The sequence below is a fragment of the Notolepis coatsorum genome, assembly GCF_963971535.1.
Source record: "Notolepis coatsorum genome assembly, chromosome: 5".
NCBI classification, from domain to species: Eukaryota; Metazoa; Chordata; class Actinopteri; order Aulopiformes; family Paralepididae; genus Notolepis; species Notolepis coatsorum.
The window spans coordinates 147,918,126-147,943,125 of record NC_140169.1 but is presented as its reverse complement, the minus strand read 5'-3'; the positions used below and the strand labels follow the sequence as shown (position 1 = coordinate 147,943,125).

At 50.7% G+C, this 25,000-nt stretch overlaps 1 protein-coding gene across 1 annotated transcript in view; it reads right to left on the bottom strand.

Annotated features, from left to right (window-relative positions):
- LOC311228417 (NBAS subunit of NRZ tethering complex-like) overlaps nt 1–25,000 on the bottom strand; it is a gene marked incomplete at its 3' end in the record, with an annotated part of 401,827 nt that overhangs the window by 338,322 nt on the left and 38,505 nt on the right. Inside the window, 1 exon segment of the mRNA XM_084314324.1 lies at nt 24,476–24,609. Within this exon segment, the coding sequence (XP_084170450.1) occupies nt 24,476–24,609 (134 nt within the window).

Sequence of the window (25,000 nt, the reverse complement as noted above, 5' to 3'; positions counted from 1 at the left end):
GGATGTCTTGCCTCCAGGGGTGACTGTATGGCTCCAGTAGATGTGCTCTACGCCTGGGCAGTGGAGCAGAGCTCAGTCCCCCTGGCTGAGACCACTTATCGATTTATCGATAACTGCGTGAAATTGATAAGTGGCATCATCCCCATTTCATGTAAATTCAGTTGAATTGCAACTCTGCACTGTGCATTCAATATGCAGCGCACTCCTCCATCACATCCAGAGACCACCGACTACAAAATGAGAAGGATCACTGTGGTCGTTTTGAATGGGGAAATCTGTAACACTAAAGATGGCGGCAACGACAAAGAATTGCTGCAAAATAAACATAACTTTGTTGTTTAACACATTCGGGGCCAGACCCGAGATATCTCGGGTTAACTCGCTATGCACTGGGCGCCAAACCCGAGAAATCTCGGGTTTTAATCATTATTTCTTTTATTAGCTATATCCATTCATTTTTCATCCATCCAGCCTGATGTTATCATTGGGAATGGGTCTGAGCTCGCAAAAGGGCAAATGCCGCCGCCTGCGCCTTCCAGCCGGTATTGCACTCCATTAGAAATGGTGTAGTTTCTTTTCTGGGCCGATCTGAGCCGTGCGGGCGGGGTTTAAATACTCCGGCAGGACGAGCGTTTACAACGATACATCTGCGATGCTGCCCCCCGATAATCAGGCGAAAAGGTATTCAGGTATTCCACTAAAACACTATTATCGCGTCTTTTCCTGGGATTACTAAGAAACACCAAAACTACTGTATACTCATATTCAAAACGGTATAAAATGGAAATGTACGGATGAAAAAACAGTTTTTTACATGTTGACTGGAAGCAACTCACTGACAATCGACGGTGTTATTAGACCCATAGCTATAATACAAGATATATTTTAAGCACTTGCCAATTTCGCAGTCTCCCCATTGATTAAAGCACTGGCGTTCTAGCCAGAAGGTAGACAGCGACCCCTGGCGCTGGATGAGTTAAATAACAATAACAATTTGTTTTATACTAATCCCGATTTATCGATTCTTCCAAATGGCATATCGTCTCAACCTTATCCCCCTTCCTGGAGGACACATTTCAGTGCTCCGAGTACCCAGCGTGAGGGACACAGCCGCAGCGTCTCCAAGTCCTACACCCCCAAATTACACCACGATGACCTTGCGTTGTTGTGATCGGATGAGTAACATTCTGACGGGGGCCGAAATGTCCTGATGATGATGTGCTCGTAACCTTGTGATGCCTGTGGTTTGGCGATGGGCAAATTAAGCATTTGTTCATAAAGTTGTTGATAAAATGGTGTGAACCGCTCCCGCCTACCTCCGGTCAATGGTCTCTAACTACACACCCTCAAGACCCCTACGCTCTGCATCTTCTGGCCACCTCAGACCCACTCCTATCCGAGCTCCGGGAGGGTCATCAAAGAGAAGTCGCCTATTCTCAGTCCTTGCCCCACAATGGTGGAATGAACTACCCACCCCAGTTAGGACAGCCGAAACACGTCCAATCTTTCGCCGTCGACTAAAGACGCACTTCTTCAACCATTATCTGAAATAATGAAAAAAATAAAAATAAAAATAAATCTAACCCTAACTAACCTTACTGTCATCATGCACTTGTCCTAATATACTAACCTACACTGTAACATGCAACACTTTGATGAACATTGTTACTCAGCTGATAGAGTTGTGCCCTTCCTGATGACTTGTCGTACAGAACTTGTAAGTCGCTTTGGATAAAAGCGTCAGCTAAATGACTAATTGTAAATGTGGTGTAATAGCAATAATAACCCAGTTGCAACTGTGTTTGGGCATATATCATGCTGTTTTACTGCCTTTATTTACTGTACATATATTTACTGTATCTACTGTACATATATCCCTATAGCTTAGAGCTGTAATACATTGCACTGAGCTTACCATTGCACTACTCTGCATATTCTGTTTACATAGCCCACTGCACCTCACTGTATATCCTGTGTATAGCACATAGCTTGTGTAGATTTTTCTTTCCATTGCACATTGTGCTAGCCATTGCACTTTACTGTACAGATTGCTTTATATATACTGTGTTTCATTGCAACTAATTGTTGATTGTCACATCCTGGTTAGATGCAAACAATTTAGTTACACTTGTCTTATACAATAAAGTGAATCTAATCTAAATCTATAATAGCAATAATAAAAGGGAGTGCTAGCCCCCACCCCTACTAGACAGTAGCCCCCACCTCTACTAGACAGTAGCCCCCACCCCTACTATACAGTAGCCCCCACCCCTACTAGACAGTAGCCCCCACCCCTACTATACAGTAGCCCCCACCTCTACTAGACAGTAGCCCCCACCCCTACTATACAGTAGCCCCCACCTCTACTAGACAGTAGCCCCCACCCCTACTATACAGTAGCCCCCACCTCTACTATACAGTAGCCCCCACCTCTACTAGACAGTAGCCCCCACCTCTACTAGACAGTAGCCCCCACCCCTACTAGACAGTAGCCCCCACCCCTACTATACAGTAGCCCCCACCTCTACTATACAGTAGCCCCCACCCCTACTATACAGTAGCCCCCACCCCTACTATACAGTAGCCCCCACCCCTACTATACAGTAGCCCCCACCTCTACTATACAGTAGCCCCCACCTCTACTAGACAGTAGCCCCCACCCCTACTATACAGTAGCCCCCACCCCTACTAGACAGTAGCCCCCACCCCTACTATACAGTAGCCCCCACCTCTACTAGACAGTAGCCCCCACCTCTACTAGACAGTAGCCCCCACCCCTACTATACAGTAGCCCCCACCTCTACTATACAGTAGCCCCCACCTCTACTATACAGTAGCCCCCACCCCTACTAGACAGTAGCCCCCACCCCTACTATACAGTAGCCCCCACCCCTACTAGACAGTAGCCCCCACCCCTACTATACAGTAGCCCCCACCTCTACTAGACAGTAGCCCCCACCTCTACTATACAGTAGCCCCCACCCCTACTAGACAGTAGCCCCCACCTCTACTATACAGTAGCCCCCACCTCTACTATACAGTAGCCCCCACCTCTACTATACAGTAGCCCCCACCCCTACTATACAGTAGCCCCCACCCCTACTATACAGTAGCCCCCACCTCTACTATACAGTAGCCCCCACCCCTACTAGACAGTAGCCCCCACCCCTACTAGACAGTAGCCCCCACCTCTACTATACAGTAGCCCCCACCTCTACTATACAGTAGCCCCCACCTCTACTAGACAGTAGCCCCCACCTCTACTAGACAGTAGCCCCCACCTCTACTATACAGTAGCCCCCACCTCTACTATACAGTAGCCCCCACCTCTACTAGACAGTAGCCCCCACCTCTACTAGACAGTAGCCCCCACCTCTACTAGACAGTAGCCCCCACCTCTACTATACAGTAGCCCCCACCTCTACTAGACAGTAGCCCCCACCTCTACTAGACAGTAGCCCCCACCTCTACTAGACAGTAGCCCCCACCCCTACTAGACAGTAGCCCCCACCTCTACTATACAGTAGCCCCCACCCCTACTAGACAGTAGCCCCCACCCCTACTAGACAGTAGCCCCCACCTCTACTAGACAGTAGCCCCCACCTCTACTAGACAGTAGCCCCCAGCCCCCACCTCTACTAGACAGTAGCCCCCACCTCTACTAGACAGTAGCCCCCACCTCTACTAGACAGTAGCCCCCACCTCTACTAGACAGTAGCCCCCACCTCTACTAGACAGTAGCCCCCACCTCTACTATACAGTAGCCCCCACCCCTACTAGACAGTAGCCCCCACCCCTACTAGACAGTAGCCCCCACCTCTACTAGACAGTAGCCCCCACCTCTACTAGACAGTAGCCCCCACCCCTACTAGACAGTAGCCCCCACCCCTACTAGACAGTAGCCCCCACCCCTACTAGACAGTAGCCCCCACCTCTACTAGACAGTAGCCCCCACCTCTACTAGACAGTAGCCCCCACCTCTACTAGACAGTAGCCCCCACCTCTACTAGACAGTAGCCCCCACCCCTACTATACAGTAGCCCCCACCTCTACTAGACAGTAGCCCCCACCTCTACTATACAGTAGCCCCCACCTCTACTAGACAGTAGCCCCCACCCCTACTAGACAGTAGCCCCCACCCCTACTAGACAGTAGCCCCCACCTCTACTAGACAGTAGCCCCCACCTCTACTAGACAGTAGCCCCCACCTCTACTAGACAGTAGCCCCCACCCCTACTATACAGTAGCCCCCACCCCTACTATACAGTAGCCCCCAGCCCCCACCTCTACTAGACAGTAGCCCCCACCCCTACTAGACAGTAGCCCCCACCTCTACTAGACAGTAGCCCCCACCTCTACTATACAGTAGCCCCCACCTCTACTATACAGTAGCCCCCACCCCTACTAGACAGTAGCCCCCACCTCTACTAGACAGTAGCCCCCACCTCTACTATACAGTAGCCCCCACCTCTACTATACAGTAGCCCCCACCCCTACTATACAGTAGCCCCCACCCCTACTAGACAGTAGCCCCCACCCCTACTAGACAGTAGCCCCCACCCCTACTAGACAGTAGCCCCCACCCCTACTATACAGTAGCCCCCACCTCTACTATACAGTAGCCCCCACCTCTACTATACAGTAGCCCCCACCCCTACTAGACAGTAGCCCCCACCTCTACTATACAGTAGCCCCCACCCCTACTATACAGTAGCCCCCACCTCTACTATACAGTAGCCCCCACCCCTACTAGACAGTAGCCCCCACCCCTACTATACAGTAGCCCCCACCCCTACTATACAGTAGCCCCCACCCCTACTAGACAGTAGCCCCCACCCCTACTATACAGTAGCCCCCACCCCTACTATACAGTAGCCCCCACCCCTACTAGACAGTAGCCCCCACCTCTACTAGACAGTAGCCCCCACCTCTACTATACAGTAGCCCCCACCCCTACTATACAGTAGCCCCCACCTCTACTAGACAGTAGCCCCCACCTCTACTAGACAGTAGCCCCCACCTCTACTATACAGTAGCCCCCACCCCTACTATACAGTAGCCCCCACCTCTACTATACAGTAGCCCCCACCCCTACTATACAGTAGCCCCCACCTCTACTATACAGTAGCCCCCACCTCTACTAGACAGTAGCCCCCACCCCTACTATACAGTAGCCCCCACCTCTACTAGACAGTAGCCCCCACCTCTACTAGACAGTAGCCCCCACCCCTACTATACAGTAGCCCCCACCTCTACTATACAGTAGCCCCCACCTCTACTAGACAGTAGCCCCCACCCCTACTAGACAGTAGCCCCCACCCCTACTATACAGTAGCCCCCACCTCTACTATACAGTAGCCCCCACCCCTACTATACAGTAGCCCCCACCTCTACTAGACAGTAGCCCCCACCCCTACTAGACAGTAGCCCCCACCTCTACTAGACAGTAGCCCCCACCCCTACTATACAGTAGCCCCCACCCCTACTAGACAGTAGCCCCCACCTCTACTATACAGTAGCCCCCACCTCTACTAGACAGTAGCCCCCACCCCTACTATACAGTAGCCCCCACCCCTACTAGACAGTAGCCCCCACCTCTACTAGACAGTAGCCCCCACCCCTACTAGACAGTAGCCCCCACCCCTACTATACAGTAGCCCCCACCTCTACTAGACAGTAGCCCCCACCTCTACTAGACAGTAGCCCCCACCCCTACTAGACAGTAGCCCCCACCTCTACTAGACAGTAGCCCCCACCTCTACTAGACAGTAGCCCCCACCCCTACTAGACAGTAGCCCCCACCTCTACTAGACAGTAGCCCCCACCTCTACTAGACAGTAGCCCCCACCCCTACTAGACAGTAGCCCCCACCTCTACTAGACAGTAGCCCCCACCCCTACTATACAGTAGCCCCCACCCCTACTAGACAGTAGCCCCCACCTCTACTAGACAGTAGCCCCCACCCCTACTATACAGTAGCCCCCACCTCTACTAGACAGTAGCCCCCACCCCTACTAGACAGTAGCCCCCACCTCTACTAGACAGTAGCCCCCACCCCTACTATACAGTAGCCCCCACCTCTACTAGACAGTAGCCCCCACCTCTACTAGACAGTAGCCCCCACCCCTACTAGACAGTAGCCCCCACCTCTACTAGACAGTAGCCCCCACCTCTACTAGACAGTAGCCCCCACCCCTACTAGACAGTAGCCCCCACCTCTACTAGACAGTAGCCCCCACCCCTACTATACAGTAGCCCCCACCCCTACTAGACAGTAGCCCCCACCTCTACTAGACAGTAGCCCCCACCCCTACTATACAGTAGCCCCCACCTCTACTATACAGTAGCCCCCACCTCTACTAGACAGTAGCCCCCACCTCTACTAGACAGTAGCCCCCACCCCTACTATACAGTAGCCCCCACCTCTACTAGACAGTAGCCCCCACCCCTACTAGACAGTAGCCCCCACCCCTACTATACAGTAGCCCCCACCCCTACTAGACAGTAGCCCCCACCCCTACTATACAGTAGCCCCCACCCCTACTATACAGTAGCCCCCACCCCTACTAGACAGTAGCCCCCACCTCTACTAGACAGTAGCCCCCACCTCTACTAGACAGTAGCCCCCACCTCTACTATACAGTAGCCCCCACCTCTACTAGACAGTAGCCCCCACCTCTACTAGACAGTAGCCCCCACCTCTACTAGACAGTAGCCCCCACCTCTACTAGACAGTAGCCCCCACCTCTACTAGACAGTAGCCCCCACCCCTACTAGACAGTAGCCCCCACCCCTACTAGACAGTAGCCCCCACCCCTACTAGACAGTAGCCCCCACCCCTACTATACAGTAGCCCCCACCCCTACTATACAGTAGCCCCCACCTCTACTAGACAGTAGCCCCCACCTCTACTATACAGTAGCCCCCACCCCTACTATACAGTAGCCCCCACCTCTACTATACAGTAGCCCCCACCTCTACTATACAGTAGCCCCCACCTCTACTAGACAGTAGCCCCCACCTCTACTATACAGTAGCCCCCACCCCTACTATACAGTAGCCCCCACCTCTACTATACAGTAGCCCCCACCTCTACTATACAGTAGCCCCCACCTCTACTAGACAGTAGCCCCCACCTCTACTAGACAGTAGCCCCCACCTCTACTATACAGTAGCCCCCACCTCTACTAGACAGTAGCCCCCACCTCTACTAGACAGTAGCCCCCACCTCTACTATACAGTAGCCCCCACCTCTACTATACAGTAGCCCCCACCTCTACTAGACAGTAGCCCCCACCTCTACTATACAGTAGCCCCCACCTCTACTATACAGTAGCCCCCACCTCTACTATACAGTAGCCCCCACCTCTACTAGACAGTAGCCCCCACCTCTACTATACAGTAGCCCCCACCTCTACTAGACAGTAGCCCCCACCCCTACTAGACAGTAGCCCCCACCTCTACTATACAGTAGCCCCCACCTCTACTATACAGTAGCCCCCACCTCTACTAGACAGTAGCCCCCACCTCTACTATACAGTAGCCCCCACCTCTACTAGACAGTAGCCCCCACCTCTACTAGACAGTAGCCCCCACCTCTACTATACAGTAGCCCCCACCCCTACTATACAGTAGCCCCCACCCCTACTAGACAGTAGCCCCCACCCCTACTAGACCCACCCCTACTAGACAGTAGCCCCCACCCCTACTAGACAGTAGCCCCCACCCCTACTATACAGTAGCCCCCACCCCTACTAGACAGTAGCCCCCACCTCTACTATACAGTAGCCCCCACCCCTACTAGACAGTAGCCCCCACCTCTACTATACAGTAGCCCCCACCTCTACTATACAGTAGCCCCCACCTCTACTATACAGTAGCCCCCACCCCTACTATACAGTAGCCCCCACCCCTACTATACAGTAGCCCCCACCCCTACTAGACAGTAGCCCCCACCCCTACTAGACAGTAGCCCCCACCTCTACTAGACAGTAGCCCCCACCTCTACTATACAGTAGCCCCCACCTCTACTATACAGTAGCCCCCACCCCTACTAGACAGTAGCCCCCACCTCTACTATACAGTAGCCCCCACCCCTACTATACAGTAGCCCCCACCCCTACTATACAGTAGCCCCCACCCCTACTAGACAGTAGCCCCCACCTCTACTATACAGTAGCCCCCACCCCTACTATACAGTAGCCCCCACCTCTACTATACAGTAGCCCCCACCCCTACTATACAGTAGCCCCCACCCCTACTAGACAGTAGCCCCCACCTCTACTATACAGTAGCCCCCACCTCTACTATACAGTAGCCCCCACCCCTACTATACAGTAGCCCCCACCTCTACTATACAGTAGCCCCCACCCCTACTATACAGTAGCCCCCACCCCTACTAGACAGTAGCCCCCACCCCTACTATACAGTAGCCCCCACCCCTACTATACAGTAGCCCCCACCCCTACTATACAGTAGCCCCCACCTCTACTAGACAGTAGCCCCCACCTCTACTATACAGTAGCCCCCACCCCTACTATACAGTAGCCCCCACCTCTACTAGACAGTAGCCCCCACCCCTACTATACAGTAGCCCCCACCTCTACTATACAGTAGCCCCCACCTCTACTAGACAGTAGCCCCCACCCCTACTAGACAGTAGCCCCCACCCCTACTAGACAGTAGCCCCCACCCCTACTATACAGTAGCCCCCACCCCTACTATACAGTAGCCCCCACCCCTACTAGACAGTAGCCCCCACCCCTACTATACAGTAGCCCCCACCTCTACTAGACAGTAGCCCCCACCCCTACTAGACAGTAGCCCCCACCTCTACTAGACAGTAGCCCCCACCTCTACTATACAGTAGCCCCCACCCCTACTAGACAGTAGCCCCCACCCCTACTAGACAGTAGCCCCCACCCCTACTAGACAGTAGCCCCCACCCCTACTAGACAGTAGCCCCCACCCCTACTATACAGTAGCCCCCACCTCTACTATACAGTAGCCCCCACCTCTACTAGACAGTAGCCCCCACCTCTACTAGACAGTAGCCCCCACCCCTACTAGACAGTAGCCCCCACCTCTACTAGACAGTAGCCCCCACCCCTACTATACAGTAGCCCCCACCTCTACTATACAGTAGCCCCCACCTCTACTAGACAGTAGCCCCCACCTCTACTATACAGTAGCCCCCACCTCTACTATACAGTAGCCCCCACCTCTACTAGACAGTAGCCCCCACCTCTACTAGACAGTAGCCCCCACCCCTACTAGACAGTAGCCCCCACCCCTACTATACAGTAGCCCCCACCTCTACTATACAGTAGCCCCCACCCCTACTATACAGTAGCCCCCACCCCTACTATACAGTAGCCCCCACCTCTACTAGACAGTAGCCCCCACCTCTACTAGACAGTAGCCCCCACCCCTACTAGACAGTAGCCCCCACTTCTACTAGACAGTAGCCCCCACCCCTACTATACAGTAGCCCCCACCTCTACTATACAGTAGCCCCCACCTCTACTAGACAGTAGCCCCCACCTCTACTATACAGTAGCCCCCACCTCTACTAGACAGTAGCCCCCACCCCTACTATACAGTAGCCCCCACCCCTACTATACAGTAGCCCCCACCTCTACTATACAGTAGCCCCCACCTCTACTAGACAGTAGCCCCCACCTCTACTAGACAGTAGCCCCCACCTCTACTATACAGTAGCCCCCACCCCTACTAGACAGTAGCCCCCACCTCTACTAGACAGTAGCCCCCACCTCTACTATACAGTAGCCCCCACCCCTACTAGACAGTAGCCCCCACCTCTACTAGACAGTAGCCCCCACCTCTACTATACAGTAGCCCCCACCCCTACTAGACAGTAGCCCCCACCTCTACTAGACAGTAGCCCCCACCCCTACTATACAGTAGCCCCCACCCCTACTATACAGTAGCCCCCACCTCTACTATACAGTAGCCCCCACCTCTACTAGACAGTAGCCCCCACCCCTACTATACAGTAGCCCCCACCCCTACTAGACAGTAGCCCCCACCTCTACTAGACAGTAGCCCCCACCTCTACTATACAGTAGCCCCCACCTCTACTAGACAGTAGCCCCCACCTCTACTAGACAGTAGCCCCCACCTCTACTAGACAGTAGCCCCCACCTCTACTATACAGTAGCCCCCACCCCTACTAGACAGTAGCCCCCACCCCTACTATACAGTAGCCCCCACCTCTACTATACAGTAGCCCCCACCCCTACTATACAGTAGCCCCCACCTCTACTATACAGTAGCCCCCACCCCTACTATACAGTAGCCCCCACCTCTACTAGACAGTAGCCCCCACCCCTACTATACAGTAGCCCCCACCTCTACTATACAGTAGCCCCCACCCCTACTATACAGTAGCCCCCACCTCTACTATACAGTAGCCCCCACCCCTACTATACAGTAGCCCCCACCTCTACTAGACAGTAGCCCCCACCCCTACTATACAGTAGCCCCCACCTCTACTATACAGTAGCCCCCACCCCTACTATACAGTAGCCCCCACCTCTACTATACAGTAGCCCCCACCTCTACTATACAGTAGCCCCCACCTCTACTATACAGTAGCCCCCACCCCTACTATACAGTAGCCCCCACCCCTACTAGACAGTAGCCCCCACCCCTACTAGACAGTAGCCCCCACCTCTACTAGACAGTAGCCCCCACCTCTACTAGACAGTAGCCCCCACCCCTACTAGACAGTAGCCCCCACCTCTACTAGACAGTAGCCCCCACCCCTACTAGACAGTAGCCCCCACCCCTACTAGACAGTAGCCCCCACCTCTACTATACAGTAGCCCCCACCCCTACTATACAGTAGCCCCCACCCCTACTATACAGTAGCCCCCACCCCTACTATACAGTAGCCCCCACCCCTACTATACAGTAGCCCCCACCCCTACTATACAGTAGCCCCCACCTCTACTAGACAGTAGCCCCCACCTCTACTATACAGTAGCCCCCACCTCTACTATACAGTAGCCCCCACCTCTACTAGACAGTAGCCCCCACCCCTACTATACAGTAGCCCCCACCTCTACTAGACAGTAGCCCCCACCTCTACTAGACAGTAGCCCCCACCCCTACTATACAGTAGCCCCCACCCCTACTAGACAGTAGCCCCCACCCCTACTATACAGTAGCCCCCACCCCTACTAGACAGTAGCCCCCACCTCTACTATACAGTAGCCCCCACCTCTACTATACAGTAGCCCCCACCTCTACTAGACAGTAGCCCCCACCTCTACTAGACAGTAGCCCCCACCTCTACTAGACAGTAGCCCCCACCTCTACTAGACAGTAGCCCCCACCTCTACTAGACAGTAGCCCCCACCCCTACTATACAGTAGCCCCCACCCCTACTATACAGTAGCCCCCACCTCTACTAGACAGTAGCCCCCACCCCTACTATACAGTAGCCCCCACCCCTACTAGACAGTAGCCCCCACCCCTACTAGACAGTAGCCCCCACCCCTACTAGACAGTAGCCCCCACCCCTACTATACAGTAGCCCCCACCCCTACTAGACAGTAGCCCCCACCCCTACTAGACAGTAGCCCCCACCCCTACTATACAGTAGCCCCCACCCCTACTAGACAGTAGCCCCCACCCCTACTATACAGTAGCCCCCACCCCTACTAGACAGTAGCCCCCACCCCTACTATACAGTAGCCCCCACCCCTACTATACAGTAGCCCCCACCTCTACTAGACAGTAGCCCCCACCTCTACTATACAGTAGCCCCCACCCCTACTAGACAGTAGCCCCCACCCCTACTAGACAGTAGCCCCCACCCCTACTAGACAGTAGCCCCCACCCCTACTATACAGTAGCCCCCACCCCTACTATACAGTAGCCCCCACCCCTACTATACAGTAGCCCCCACCCCTACTAGACAGTAGCCCCCACCCCTACTATACAGTAGCCCCCACCCCTACTAGACAGTAGCCCCCACCCCTACTAGACAGTAGCCCCCACCCCTACTAGACAGTAGCCCCCACCCCTACTATACAGTAGCCCCCACCTCTACTATACAGTAGCCCCCACCCCTACTATACAGTAGCCCCCACCTCTACTATACAGTAGCCCCCACCTCTACTAGACAGTAGCCCCCACCTCTACTAGACAGTAGCCCCCACCCCTACTAGACAGTAGCCCCCACCTCTACTAGACAGTAGCCCCCACCCCTACTATACAGTAGCCCCCACCTCTACTAGACAGTAGCCCCCACCCCTACTATACAGTAGCCCCCACCCCTACTATACAGTAGCCCCCACCTCTACTATACAGTAGCCCCCACCTCTACTAGACAGTAGCCCCCACCCCTACTATACAGTAGCCCCCACCTCTACTATACAGTAGCCCCCACCTCTACTAGACAGTAGCCCCCACCTCTACTAGACAGTAGCCCCCACCTCTACTATACAGTAGCCCCCACCCCTACTAGACAGTAGCCCCCACCTCTACTATACAGTAGCCCCCACCTCTACTATACAGTAGCCCCCACCCCTACTAGACAGTAGCCCCCACCTCTACTAGACAGTAGCCCCCACCTCTACTAGACAGTAGCCCCCACCTCTACTATACAGTAGCCCCCACCTCTACTAGACAGTAGCCCCCACCCCTACTAGACAGTAGCCCCCACCTCTACTAGACAGTAGCCCCCACCTCTACTATACAGTAGCCCCCACCTCTACTAGACAGTAGCCCCCACCTCTACTATACAGTAGCCCCCACCCCTACTAGACAGTAGCCCCCACCCCTACTATACAGTAGCCCCCACCTCTACTATACAGTAGCCCCCACCCCTACTATACAGTAGCCCCCACCTCTACTATACAGTAGCCCCCACCTCTACTATACAGTAGCCCCCACCCCTACTATACAGTAGCCCCCACCCCTACTAGACAGTAGCCCCCACCCCTACTAGACAGTAGCCCCCACCTCTACTAGACAGTAGCCCCCACCTCTACTATACAGTAGCCCCCACCCCTACTATACAGTAGCCCCCACCTCTACTAGACAGTAGCCCCCACCTCTACTATACAGTAGCCCCCACCTCTACTATACAGTAGCCCCCACCTCTACTATACAGTAGCCCCCACCTCTACTAGACAGTAGCCCCCACCTCTACTAGACAGTAGCCCCCACCCCTACTAGACAGTAGCCCCCACCCCTACTATACAGTAGCCCCCACCTCTACTATACAGTAGCCCCCACCCCTACTATACAGTAGCCCCCACCCCTACTAGACAGTAGCCCCCACCCCTACTATACAGTAGCCCCCACCTCTACTATACAGTAGCCCCCACCCCTACTAGACAGTAGCCCCCACCTCTACTAGACAGTAGCCCCCACCTCTACTAGACAGTAGCCCCCACCCCTACTAGACAGTAGCCCCCACCCCTACTATACAGTAGCCCCCACCCCTACTATACAGTAGCCCCCACCCCTACTAGACAGTAGCCCCCACCTCTACTAGACAGTAGCCCCCACCTCTACTATACAGTAGCCCCCACCTCTACTAGACAGTAGCCCCCACCTCTACTATACAGTAGCCCCCACCTCTACTATACAGTAGCCCCCACCTCTACTATACAGTAGCCCCCACCTCTACTATACAGTAGCCCCCACCCCTACTATACAGTAGCCCCCACCCCTACTAGACAGTAGCCCCCACCTCTACTATACAGTAGCCCCCACCTCTACTATACAGTAGCCCCCACCTCTACTATACAGTAGCCCCCACCCCTACTAGACAGTAGCCCCCACCTCTACTATACAGTAGCCCCCACCTCTACTATACAGTAGCCCCCACCTCTACTATACAGTAGCCCCCACCCCTACTATACAGTAGCCCCCACCCCTACTATACAGTAGCCCCCACCCCTACTATACAGTAGCCCCCACCCCTACTAGACAGTAGCCCCCACCTCTACTAGACAGTAGCCCCCACCCCTACTAGACAGTAGCCCCCACCCCTACTATACAGTAGCCCCCACCCCTACTATACAGTAGCCCCCACCTCTACTAGACAGTAGCCCCCACCCCTACTAGACAGTAGCCCCCACCTCTACTATACAGTAGCCCCCACCCCTACTATACAGTAGCCCCCACCCCTACTATACAGTAGCCCCCACCTCTACTAGACAGTAGCCCCCACCCCTACTATACAGTAGCCCCCACCTCTACTATACAGTAGCCCCCACCCCTACTAGACAGTAGCCCCCACCCCTACTAGACAGTAGCCCCCACCCCTACTAGACAGTAGCCCCCACCCCTACTATACAGTAGCCCCCACCCCTACTAGACAGTAGCCCCCACCTCTACTATACAGTAGCCCCCACCCCTACTAGACAGTAGCCCCCACCCCTACTATACAGTAGCCCCCACCCCTACTAGACAGTAGCCCCCACCCCTACTAGACAGTAGCCCCCACCCCTACTATACAGTAGCCCCCACCCCTACTATACAGTAGCCCCCACCCCTACTATACAGTAGCCCCCACCCCTACTATACAGTAGCCCCCACCCCTACTATACAGTAGCCCCCACCCCTACTATATTCGATTTGTACATTTGTGTGGATTCGTTTCATCAGGTGGGAAAGTGTTCATCATACTTATATCATGTACTGGATGGCCAGAAGTTAAAGTACAAGAGGTAGTGGTATTAAATACCAGATCTAACAATACAGTCAGGGAATTGTACCCCTCAGTTACAACCTGCCTGTAACACCTGTAACACCTGCCTGTAACACCTGCCTGTAACACCTGCCTGTAACACCTCCCTGTAACACCTCCCTGTAACACCTGCCTGTAACACCTGTAACACCTGCCTGTAACACCTGCATGTAACACCTCCCTGTAACACCTGCATGTAACACCTCCCTGTAACACCTGTCTGTAACACCTGCCTGTAACACCTGCATGTAACACCTCCCTGTAACACCTCCCTGTAACACCTGCCTGTAACACCTGTAACACCTGCATGTAACACCTCCCTGTAACACCTCCATGTAACACCTCCCTGTAACACCTGCCTGTAACACCTCCCTGTAACACCTCCATGTAACACCTGCCTGTAACACCTCCCTGTAACACCTCCCTGTAACACCTCCCTGTAACACCTGCCTGTAACACCTCCCTGTAACACCTCCCTGTAACACCTGCCTGTAACACCTCCCTGTAACACCTCCCTGTAACACCTCCCTGTAACACCTCCCTGTAACACCTGCCTGTAACACCTCCCTGTAACACCTCCCTGTAACACCTGCCTGTAACACCTCCCTGTAACACCTCCCTGTAACACCTGCCTGTAACACCTGCATGTAACACCTGCCTGTAACACCTGCCTGTAACACCTGCCTGTAACACCTGTAACACCTGCCTGTAACACCTGCCTGTAACACCTCCCTGTAACACCTCCCTGTAACACCTCCCTGTAACACCTGCCTGTAACACCTGCCTGTAACACCTGCCTGTAACACCTCCCTGTAACACCTGCCTGTAACACCTGTAACACCTGCCTGTAACACCTCCCTGTAACACCTGCCTGTAACACCTGTAACACCTGCCTGTAACACCTGCCTGTAACACCTGCCTGTAACACCTGTAACACCTGCCTGTAACACCTGCCTGTAACACCTGCCTGTAACACCTGTAACACCTGCCTGTAACACCTCCCTGTAACACCTCCCTGTAACACCTCCCTGTAACACCTCCCTGTAACACCTGCATGTAACACCTCCCTGTAACACCTGCCTGTAACACCTCCCTGTAACACCTGCCTGTAACACCTGCCTGTAACACCTCCCTGTAACACCTGCCTGTAACACCTGCCTGTAACACCTGCCTGTAACACCTCCCTGTAACACCTGCATGTAACACCTCCCTGTAACACCTGTCTGTAACACCTGCCTGTAACACCTCCCTGTAACACCTCCCTGTAACACCTGCCTGTAACACCTGCCTGTAACACCTGCCTGTAACACCTGCCTGTAACACCTGTAACACCTGTAACACCTGTAACACCTCCCTGTAACACCTCCCTGTAACACCTCCCTGTAACACCTGCCTGTAACACCTGCCTGTAACACCTCCCTGTAACACCTGCCTGTAACACCTCCCTGTAACACCTCCCTGTAACACCTCCCTGTAACACCTGCCTGTAACACCTGCCTGTAACACCTCCCTGTAACACCTGCCTGTAACACCTGCCTGTAACACCTCCCTGTAACATCATGGAAAGACAGATTTTGCATTCGCTTTTTGCAGCTCTTCAATTAAAATAAATAAATAAACTAAATAAAATATAGAAAAGTAGGGAGGGGGTTACAGGTAGGAATAAAATAATAATAATAATAATAATAATAATAATAATAATAATAATAATAATAATAATAATAATAATAAAGCAGAATAGAATAATAATAATAATAGAATGGCAATACACTATAGGCCATATATGCTCTATCGATATTAGTATACTGGTACACTGTGCCACAGTCTGTGCAGAGTTTAATAGTTGGGAGTCAAACAGTCAAAAGGTTTCTCGAGTTTTCCAGCGGTTAGCTTTCCAGCTGCTGGCAGCAGTCCGTGCCCAGGGCCGTGGATCCCGAAGGCTACTGGCACGAAGGACTGGCCGAGGCGGTGAGTGGTGTATCGTGGGGGGATAAGTCATCTTGGCTAGCGGGGGTGCGAGGGGTTCTCCAGGCTAGCGTCCAGCTTCCTCCTCTCTGCCACCACCTCTCGTTTGATCAGTTCGACTCCCCCTACGGAGCTAGCCTTCCTCACCAGCTTGTTCAGTTTGTTATTGCATAATAATAAGTAAGTATTTATATACATATAGAACTGCTCCACGTGGATTTTAATACATCATGCTCTATTCTGGATTAAACGAGACCCACAGTGACTTCTACCTTCTCAATGGCTCGGAAAATAAACACCTAGACGTTGGAACGGCGGCTATACACACGTTACTAACAGCGAGCCCGGTACGTAAAAACGTACCCCCGACTGGCAGATTGGACCGTAGGACCATGATCATCCTGGTTCTGCTACTTTGGGGAGACATTCAATTAAACCCAGGCCCGGTTTTGACCAGAACTCAGGCTAGAAGACTTGGTCTGGCAGCACAAGAAGCGATGGAGGTTCCCATCGCGTCCAACATCATCAACAACGCAACCTGTGGCTACATCCACAGCGCGGACGGCGACTCTCCCCCAATGACGCCGCAGCAGACGAGCATGCGTGAGGCAGAGACGAGAGGAGGTGAACCGAGGGTCGCAACCATGACGACCAACTCGACGCAGGTTTCAAACATCTCGACGCCCGATAGCCGGCTAGCCAGCAGAGCTAACAGGGAAATCATCCAGGAACAAAGGACTCTGGAACAAGTCCTTTGTTGTACCAGCACGGCCCCCCCCCCTCCCCCCTTCCCACCCACGACAACAAAGCCCCCCACCCCTCCTCACAGACGAAGAAAGTTACCTGGAACCCCTCCCCCCACAATGGAGTACTAACAGACACATCTGTAAACAACCAGCCCCCCCCCCCACATCGCAGGCTTTCACACAGAGGAATACAGACTCCAGCAAAGGACAAAGGATCACCCCCTCCCCCCCTCCCCCCTCACGGCACAAACAACAACACCCCCCCTCCCCCCACCACAGGACAGGACACAAATGAACAGAGTTACCTCCAGTGTGACGACATCAATCAGATTACCAGCAAAAATGGTCTTCATATATTCCACATTAATACAAACAGCCTGAGACCTAAACTGGCTGAAATCAAACAATTGTTTTTAAACGGTAAGGCGTCTGTGTGTATATACACAAAGATACCAAATACATCAACCGTACTGACCTTAACCATGACGAAATTGAAACTGTTTGGATTGAAATCTTATTAGACAGGGCGAAACCAGTACTAGTAGGCACAATCTATAGACCGCCAGAACAGAGTGGCTTTTATGACACACTTGATGGGTGTTTAGCTGGGGTGGAGGGGGTAGAAAAAATTCTTATTGGGGACTGGAACACGGATATGCTGCGTAAAGCAGCACCCGTCTTCAAGGCCTTCAGTAGATTTTCTGATCTGCACGGCTTCAGCCAGCTAATCACCCAACCCACAAGGGTATGTGATTCGACACAAACCACCATTGACCTCATTTTGACCTCTGACAAGTCCATGATCTCCAATAAAGGGGTGATAGCATGCAGGCTAAGTGATCATTATATGATTTTCTGTATCCGCAAAAAGCTAAAACAGAAGGCCGGCTGTCACAAAACAGTCACATCTAGAGACCTCAAAACTTACTCTAGAGAGGCCTTTAACCTAGAACTGGGGAGCTTGGACTGGTCAGATGAACTCAGTGGTACACAGGTTGAAGAAACATGGCTTGGATTCAAAACCAAATTCACAGCAATACTCAACAACATGGCACCCATAAGAACCACCAGGGTTAAAAATCGCGCTGAGCCATGGATGCACACTGAAATACTGGCCGCTATGAAAACCAGAGACAAAAAATGCTCTGAACTTCATAAAAGTCAGACAAAGCTTTCCAAAAGCTCAAACAGTGAACTCCAAGCCCACGTGGTTGAACTAAAAATTCAAAGAAACAGACTAAGAAATGACGTAAACATCATGATCAAAACCGCAAAAAGAAATTTCATCAACGACAAAACTGAGGAAAACAAAAACAAACCCTGCGAACTTTGGAAATTACTCAATAATCAACTAGGCTGCAGTAAAAAACTTAAAACCAGATTTTCAAACATAAAGACGGACAACACGCTCATCACAGACAAGCTGGATGTAGCCAATTACTTAAACATCTTCTTCACAAACATAGCCACAACACTGGTAAACAAACTACCCTCCCACTCAGGGCATTATGGGGTAGAACACATAGTAGCATACTACAAAAACCTAGGGGACCACAAAGACAACTTCAAACTTGAAATGGTAACAACCGATGAGGTACTCAAAAAATTGAGCGCCCTCCAACCTAACAAGGCCACTGTCCATGACATCATCACCTCCAAATTCCTCAGAGACGCAGCAGCCGCCATCACCCCAGTCATCACACACATAATAAACCTCTCTATAAAACAGGGACACGTCCCCAAGGACTTCAAAATTGCGAGAGTGACCCCTCTGCACAAAAAGGGCAGCAAATTAGACCCAGGCAACTACCGCCCTGTTTCTATTCTTACCTCCATCTCGAAAGTCATGGAGAAAATAGTCTACGAACAGGTCGAAAAGTACCTGGCGGAAAAAATCTAATCTACGAATTCCAATCTGGCTTCAGAACGTCCCACTCCACTGACACATGCCTCCTCTATTTGAACGACCACATCAAACAAGAGGTGGACGCGGGCAAATACTGCGGCATGGTCATGCTGGACCTACAAAAGGCCGTCGACACTGTCAATCACTCCATTCTGATTGACAAGCTAAAAGCAATTGGTTTTGATAGCTTATCAGTGAGCTGGATGCAATCCTACCTGGAGGGGAGAGAACAGATGGTAGAGGTAAACGGTACTCTATCCCCCCCCCTCACAGTGAGCTGTGGTGTTCCACAAGGAAGCATACTAGGACCGCTACTCTTCCTAATTTATGCAAATGACATGTCGTCAGCCTGTGACTGCAACTTGTTCCTGTTTGCGGACGACTCAGCCCTGCTGGTCTCTGACAAGAACAAAATGCAGGTTGAAAAAACCCTCAGCTCGGAACTAGGCAAAATCTGCATATGGCTCGCTGACAACAAACTATCATTACACATGGGCAAAACAGAGTCCATTCTCTTCGGTTCAAATAATAAACTCAGCAAGACTGACGGCTTCTCAGTTACAGTGGGTGACAATATTGTCACAAGGAAAGACAAATTACCTACCTGGGTTCCATCCTAGAGGCAAATCTTTCCTGTGACAAAATGGCATCCAATGTAATCAAAAAAGTCAACCAACAAACTAGATTCTTGTACCGGATCTCCTCTCTGGTAAACAAGAATACCCTGAAGACTCTGGCAGGAGCACTCATTCAAGGGTACTACGACTATGCGTGCACCTCATGGTACCAAAGCACCTCAAAGGCGCTTAAAACAAAATTACAAACATCACAAAACAAACTGGTCAGACTACTACTTGACCTTACCCCCAGAACCCACCTCACCCCTGCCCACTTTGACAACCTAGGATGGCTTAGAGTAGACGACAGAGTACAGCAACTTGCAATGGGCCTGGTCTACAAGATACACTATACGACTAAGGTACCCATGTACATGTCAAAATACTTCCCAAAGGTCAGTGAATACCACAACCACTACACCAGAGGAAGCTCAACAAATCATGTTAAACCCAGATTCGGCTCAAACAAGGGACTAAACACGTTTCGCAATTATGCCACATCAATGTGGAACGCCCTACCCAAAGCTGTAAAGGAATGTGAATCCCTACCCACATTCAAAACTGCTCTTAAAGAGCACCTACGGGAGGCTGCAATTCGAAACTGGCCACCGTAAATGCCCAAAACCCCCACCACCTCCTAATAGACAGTCTCCTCCCCACCGCATGTATATATTCCCTCCCCGCCGTATGTATATTTCTCTCCCACCCACCCACCCCCTCCTAATGTACAGTCCCCTCCCCATCATATGTATATACTCTGTCAGGATCTAGGGGTAACAGTACTGTATATTTGAATACCGTTTATGTCACAAATGTATCAGTACTAAATACCTATATGTCCCTATGCCATAAATGTCATGTATGTTGTGTATGTCATAAATGTCTATATAAAACGTCTTTTTCAGGTCTGCATCCCCTTAACAATTGTGTGTATTGAGCCGTACTGTATTGTACCCATTCTGCAATCTGTTAAATAAAGTTTTCATTCATTCATGTACTGTAGTTTTAAATGTAGTTGGTGTTTTTTTATAGTGGTATTTTTTACTGTAGTTTTAACGAAGCTGGTGTTTTTTATAGTGGCGAGTGACGAAAAAGTTAAGTAATTTGAAGTTGAAGTTCCCACAGACATTGCAAACATGAAATTCAAGGACTTTCAAGTACTTTTCTAAGCACTATTTTTTCATTTTAAAAGGGCATTTAAAAAGGATACTATTCACTTTTAAATGCTGTTTTTTTATAGGAAAAAAAATCGGATCAAATATTTACGGCTTAAAAACGATTTCCAACAATTAGTTAGACTTTAAATTAAAAAAAATTTATTTATTGATTCAGAACAATTTGATCATGGATGAAAAACTTTCAATGCGAATGATTGATTTGAATTTCAAAGGACTTTTTAAGCACCTTGTTAAAAAAATGGGCTGTTTTCAAGGGATTCCAGGCCTTGAGTTGATGTTACCTCCACGGCAAAGATGAGGAACCACCTGAGCTCAGTGAGGAACCATGTGAGAGGAACCACCTGAGCTCAGTGAGGAACCATGTGAGAGGAACCACCTGAGCTCAGCTAGGAACCATGTGAGAGGAGGCTGAGGAACCACCTGAGCTCAGTGAGGAACCATGTGAGAGGAACCACCTGAGCTCAGTGAGGAACCATGTGAGAGGAACCACCTGAGCTCAGTGAGGAACCATGTGAGAGGAGGCTGAGGAACCACCTGAGCTCAGTGAGGAACCATGTGAGAGGAACCACCTGAGCTCAGTGAGGAACCATGTGAGAGGAACCACCTGAGCTCAGTGAGGAACCATGTGAGAGGAGGCTGAGGAACCACCTGAGCTCAGTGAGGAACCATGTGAGAGGAGGCTGAGGAACCACCTGAGCTCAGTGAGGAACCATGTGAGAGGAGGCTGAGGAACCACCTGAGCTCAGTGAGGAACCATGTGAGAGGAACCACCTGAGCTCAGTGAGGAACCATGTGAGAGGAACCACCTGAGCTCAGTGAGGAACCATGTGAGAGGAACCACCTGAGCTCAGTGAGGAACCATGTGAGAGGAACCACCTGAGCTCAGTGAGGAACCATGTGAGAGGAACCACCTGAGCTCAGTGAGGAACCATGTGAGAGGAACCACCTGAGCTCAGTGAGGAACCATGTGAGAGGAACCACCTGAGCTCAGTGAGGAACCATGTGAGAGGCCCTCTGTGGCTAAATTAAAATCACTTTTAGCTTTTTAGCTATTTAAAAAAAATAGACAACTATTTTTTACATGTTGGACTATAAATAGTGTTTGTCAAATGAGCCATATTATTGTCTCCATAGCTATAATATAGAATATACAATGGCTCCGCAAAGATCGTGAAATATCGTGAAAATGGTAAAAAAAAAAGCTGGCGCCAGGCAGTACAGATGGGGAAAGAGCGTGGCAGTCAATGAGTTAAGTGCGGGGTCGCCAAAAAAATTCCTAAATAAAATGGGGTTGTGGTATAAAAAAAAAAATGTGAGAACCCCTGGTCTAAAGAGTGTTAATATAGATACCAGGGTTTCCCATTAATTACCTAGACTGGCGGCCCGCTTTTTATTTTATAAAAAATAAGCAAGTTCAAAAGGTTGGTTTTATCTGGTATCACAGCGGCTAAAAAGCTGATAGCATCACAATGGTTTCAACCGGAAAAAATGTGCCGGAAGGTCTGGATTCTTACATATCTCTAAGTGATTTATCTAGAAATATCTACAGCAAGAATTTTGGGTCTCAGTGAATCCAAAATTACAAGGTGGTTAGAAGTTGTGGAGAGAATAAAAACTAGCATTTGAATGGTAGTGCCTGGTTAGGAGCGAATGATGATGGATGGATTATCCAAGGGTGGGGGCCCGGGGGGGGGGGGGAAGCGAGCGAGAGCATAATGTATAGGGTATTAGATAGCAAGTATTAGGTGTATACCTTGTATATTACATTTATTTAAATGGTAATTTCATTGGATGTGCACTGTTAATTAATGCTTGTATATCTAATTTTATGTTGTCATGTTTATGTTTATGTGTTTGTTTAAAAAATTATTAAAAAATAAAATATAAAAAATAAATAAAAAGTTCAACACATGTAACCACTTTTGCTTCATTTCTTTGATGGCTCAAATGTCTGCTCTAGTCCAGTGCTTCCCAATCCTCTCCTCGAGACGCCCCAGCCGGTCCATGTATTTGTTAAATTCCACCACCAGCACACCTTGATTCAACTAATAAAGGGCTAGTTAAGTTGAATCAGGTGTGCTGGTGGTGGAATTTAACAAATACATGGAACGGCTGGGGTGCTTCGAGGAGAGGATTGGGAAGCACTAGTCTAGTCGATTTTGTGTTTTGAGCACAAAGTTCATCATAGATCTAGCCTCTTTATTTTGCTCTCAAAGTGCACCAGATTGATGCATTTAACTTTAAAATGTACAAAAAAAAATTAAGAAAACGGGGGGGGGGGGGGGGGGGGGGGGGGGCATGCCTCCGGACCCCCCTAGAGGGTCGGAGGTTCACCCCCCATAGTCTCTGAAAATCCTGTGGGAAACACTGAGATATTATGATATTAGACTACTTCTGGTATGGTGTCTCTGTGCAGCTGGGTTTACAACACTGTTGTGTTGCTGACCAGGTAGTGTCCGCTACATCTCACTATTCAGTTGTGTTGCTGACCAGGTAGTGTCCGCTACATCTCACTATTCAGTTGTGTTGCTGACCAGGTAGTGTCCGCTACATCTCACTCTTCAGTTGAAAGCACTCTGACATCGGTGCGCCTACATCAAACACTGTGAACTGGTTTGCACTGCCGTGTTACACACATATAGTTACTCTGCAAGATAAGAGCTGGCAAAAGCAGATGGGAGAGATGTGGAGAGGCACTTTATCCCGTCTGCCTAGGATGCATTGAACATCTCGTCTCCACTTAAAAGTGGTATTTGAGTTTGGCAGAGAGCATTATTATTTCTTATCTTATTAACATGACAGACGTCTGTAGGACTTTAGAGTAGAACTCTGTTGCCAGGGGAACAGCTTGAGCCAATGTTTATTTCCCGTCAGCTATAAAAGGTCTATGGAACCTTTCTAACATGAGGACACAAACACTCTGAATGGGCCGAGTTTATCTCCTGTTGCAGGAAACACACTGGGGCCCCAAGATACTCACAGCTGATTTCAGTGGAATGTTTGGCATGTTGCTAGGCAACGGCTACAACTAAACTCAACTTCCCGCCATGTTTGTCAATACAAATGGCTGCATTTATATATAGCGCTTTTATCCAAATTTATTACTCACATTTGACCCATTCACTCACACATTCACACACCGACGGCGGAGGCGACCACGCAAGGTGCCCACCTGCTCACCGGGATCAGTTAGGGGTTAAGTGCCTTGCTCAAGGACACTTCGACACGCTGCCCGGGAGGAGCGGGAATTTAACTAGATTACCAGATGACTGCTCTACCTCCTGAGCCAATGTCCCCCCCCCCCCCCCCCCCCAGAGTGTTGCCATGGTTACCGGCGGGATGACGAAGAGTTCGCTGCCTATCAGGTCGAAGAGGCGGACGGTGCCGGTGCTGTCGGCGTACGCCAGGAGGGTGCAGTCATGGCTCCAGGCCACCCTGCGCCACTGAGGACTGGGGTCCTTGGGCACTGAAACAGACAACATGCAGTAGATATGTTACAGTAAACACTGTAACAGACACAATATACAGTAGATATGTAACAGTAAACACTGAAACAGACAACATACAGTAGATATGTTACAGTAAACACTGAAACAGACAACATACAGTAGATATGTTACAGTAAACACTGAAACAGACAACATACAGTAGATATGTTACAGTAAACACTGAAACAGACAACATACAGTAGATATGTTACAGTAAACACTGAAACAGACAACATACAGTAGATATGTTACAGTAAACACTGAAACAGACAACATGCAGTAGATATGTAACAGTAAACACTGTAACAGACACAATATACAGTAGATATGTAACAGTAAACACTGAAACAGACACAATATACAGTAGAT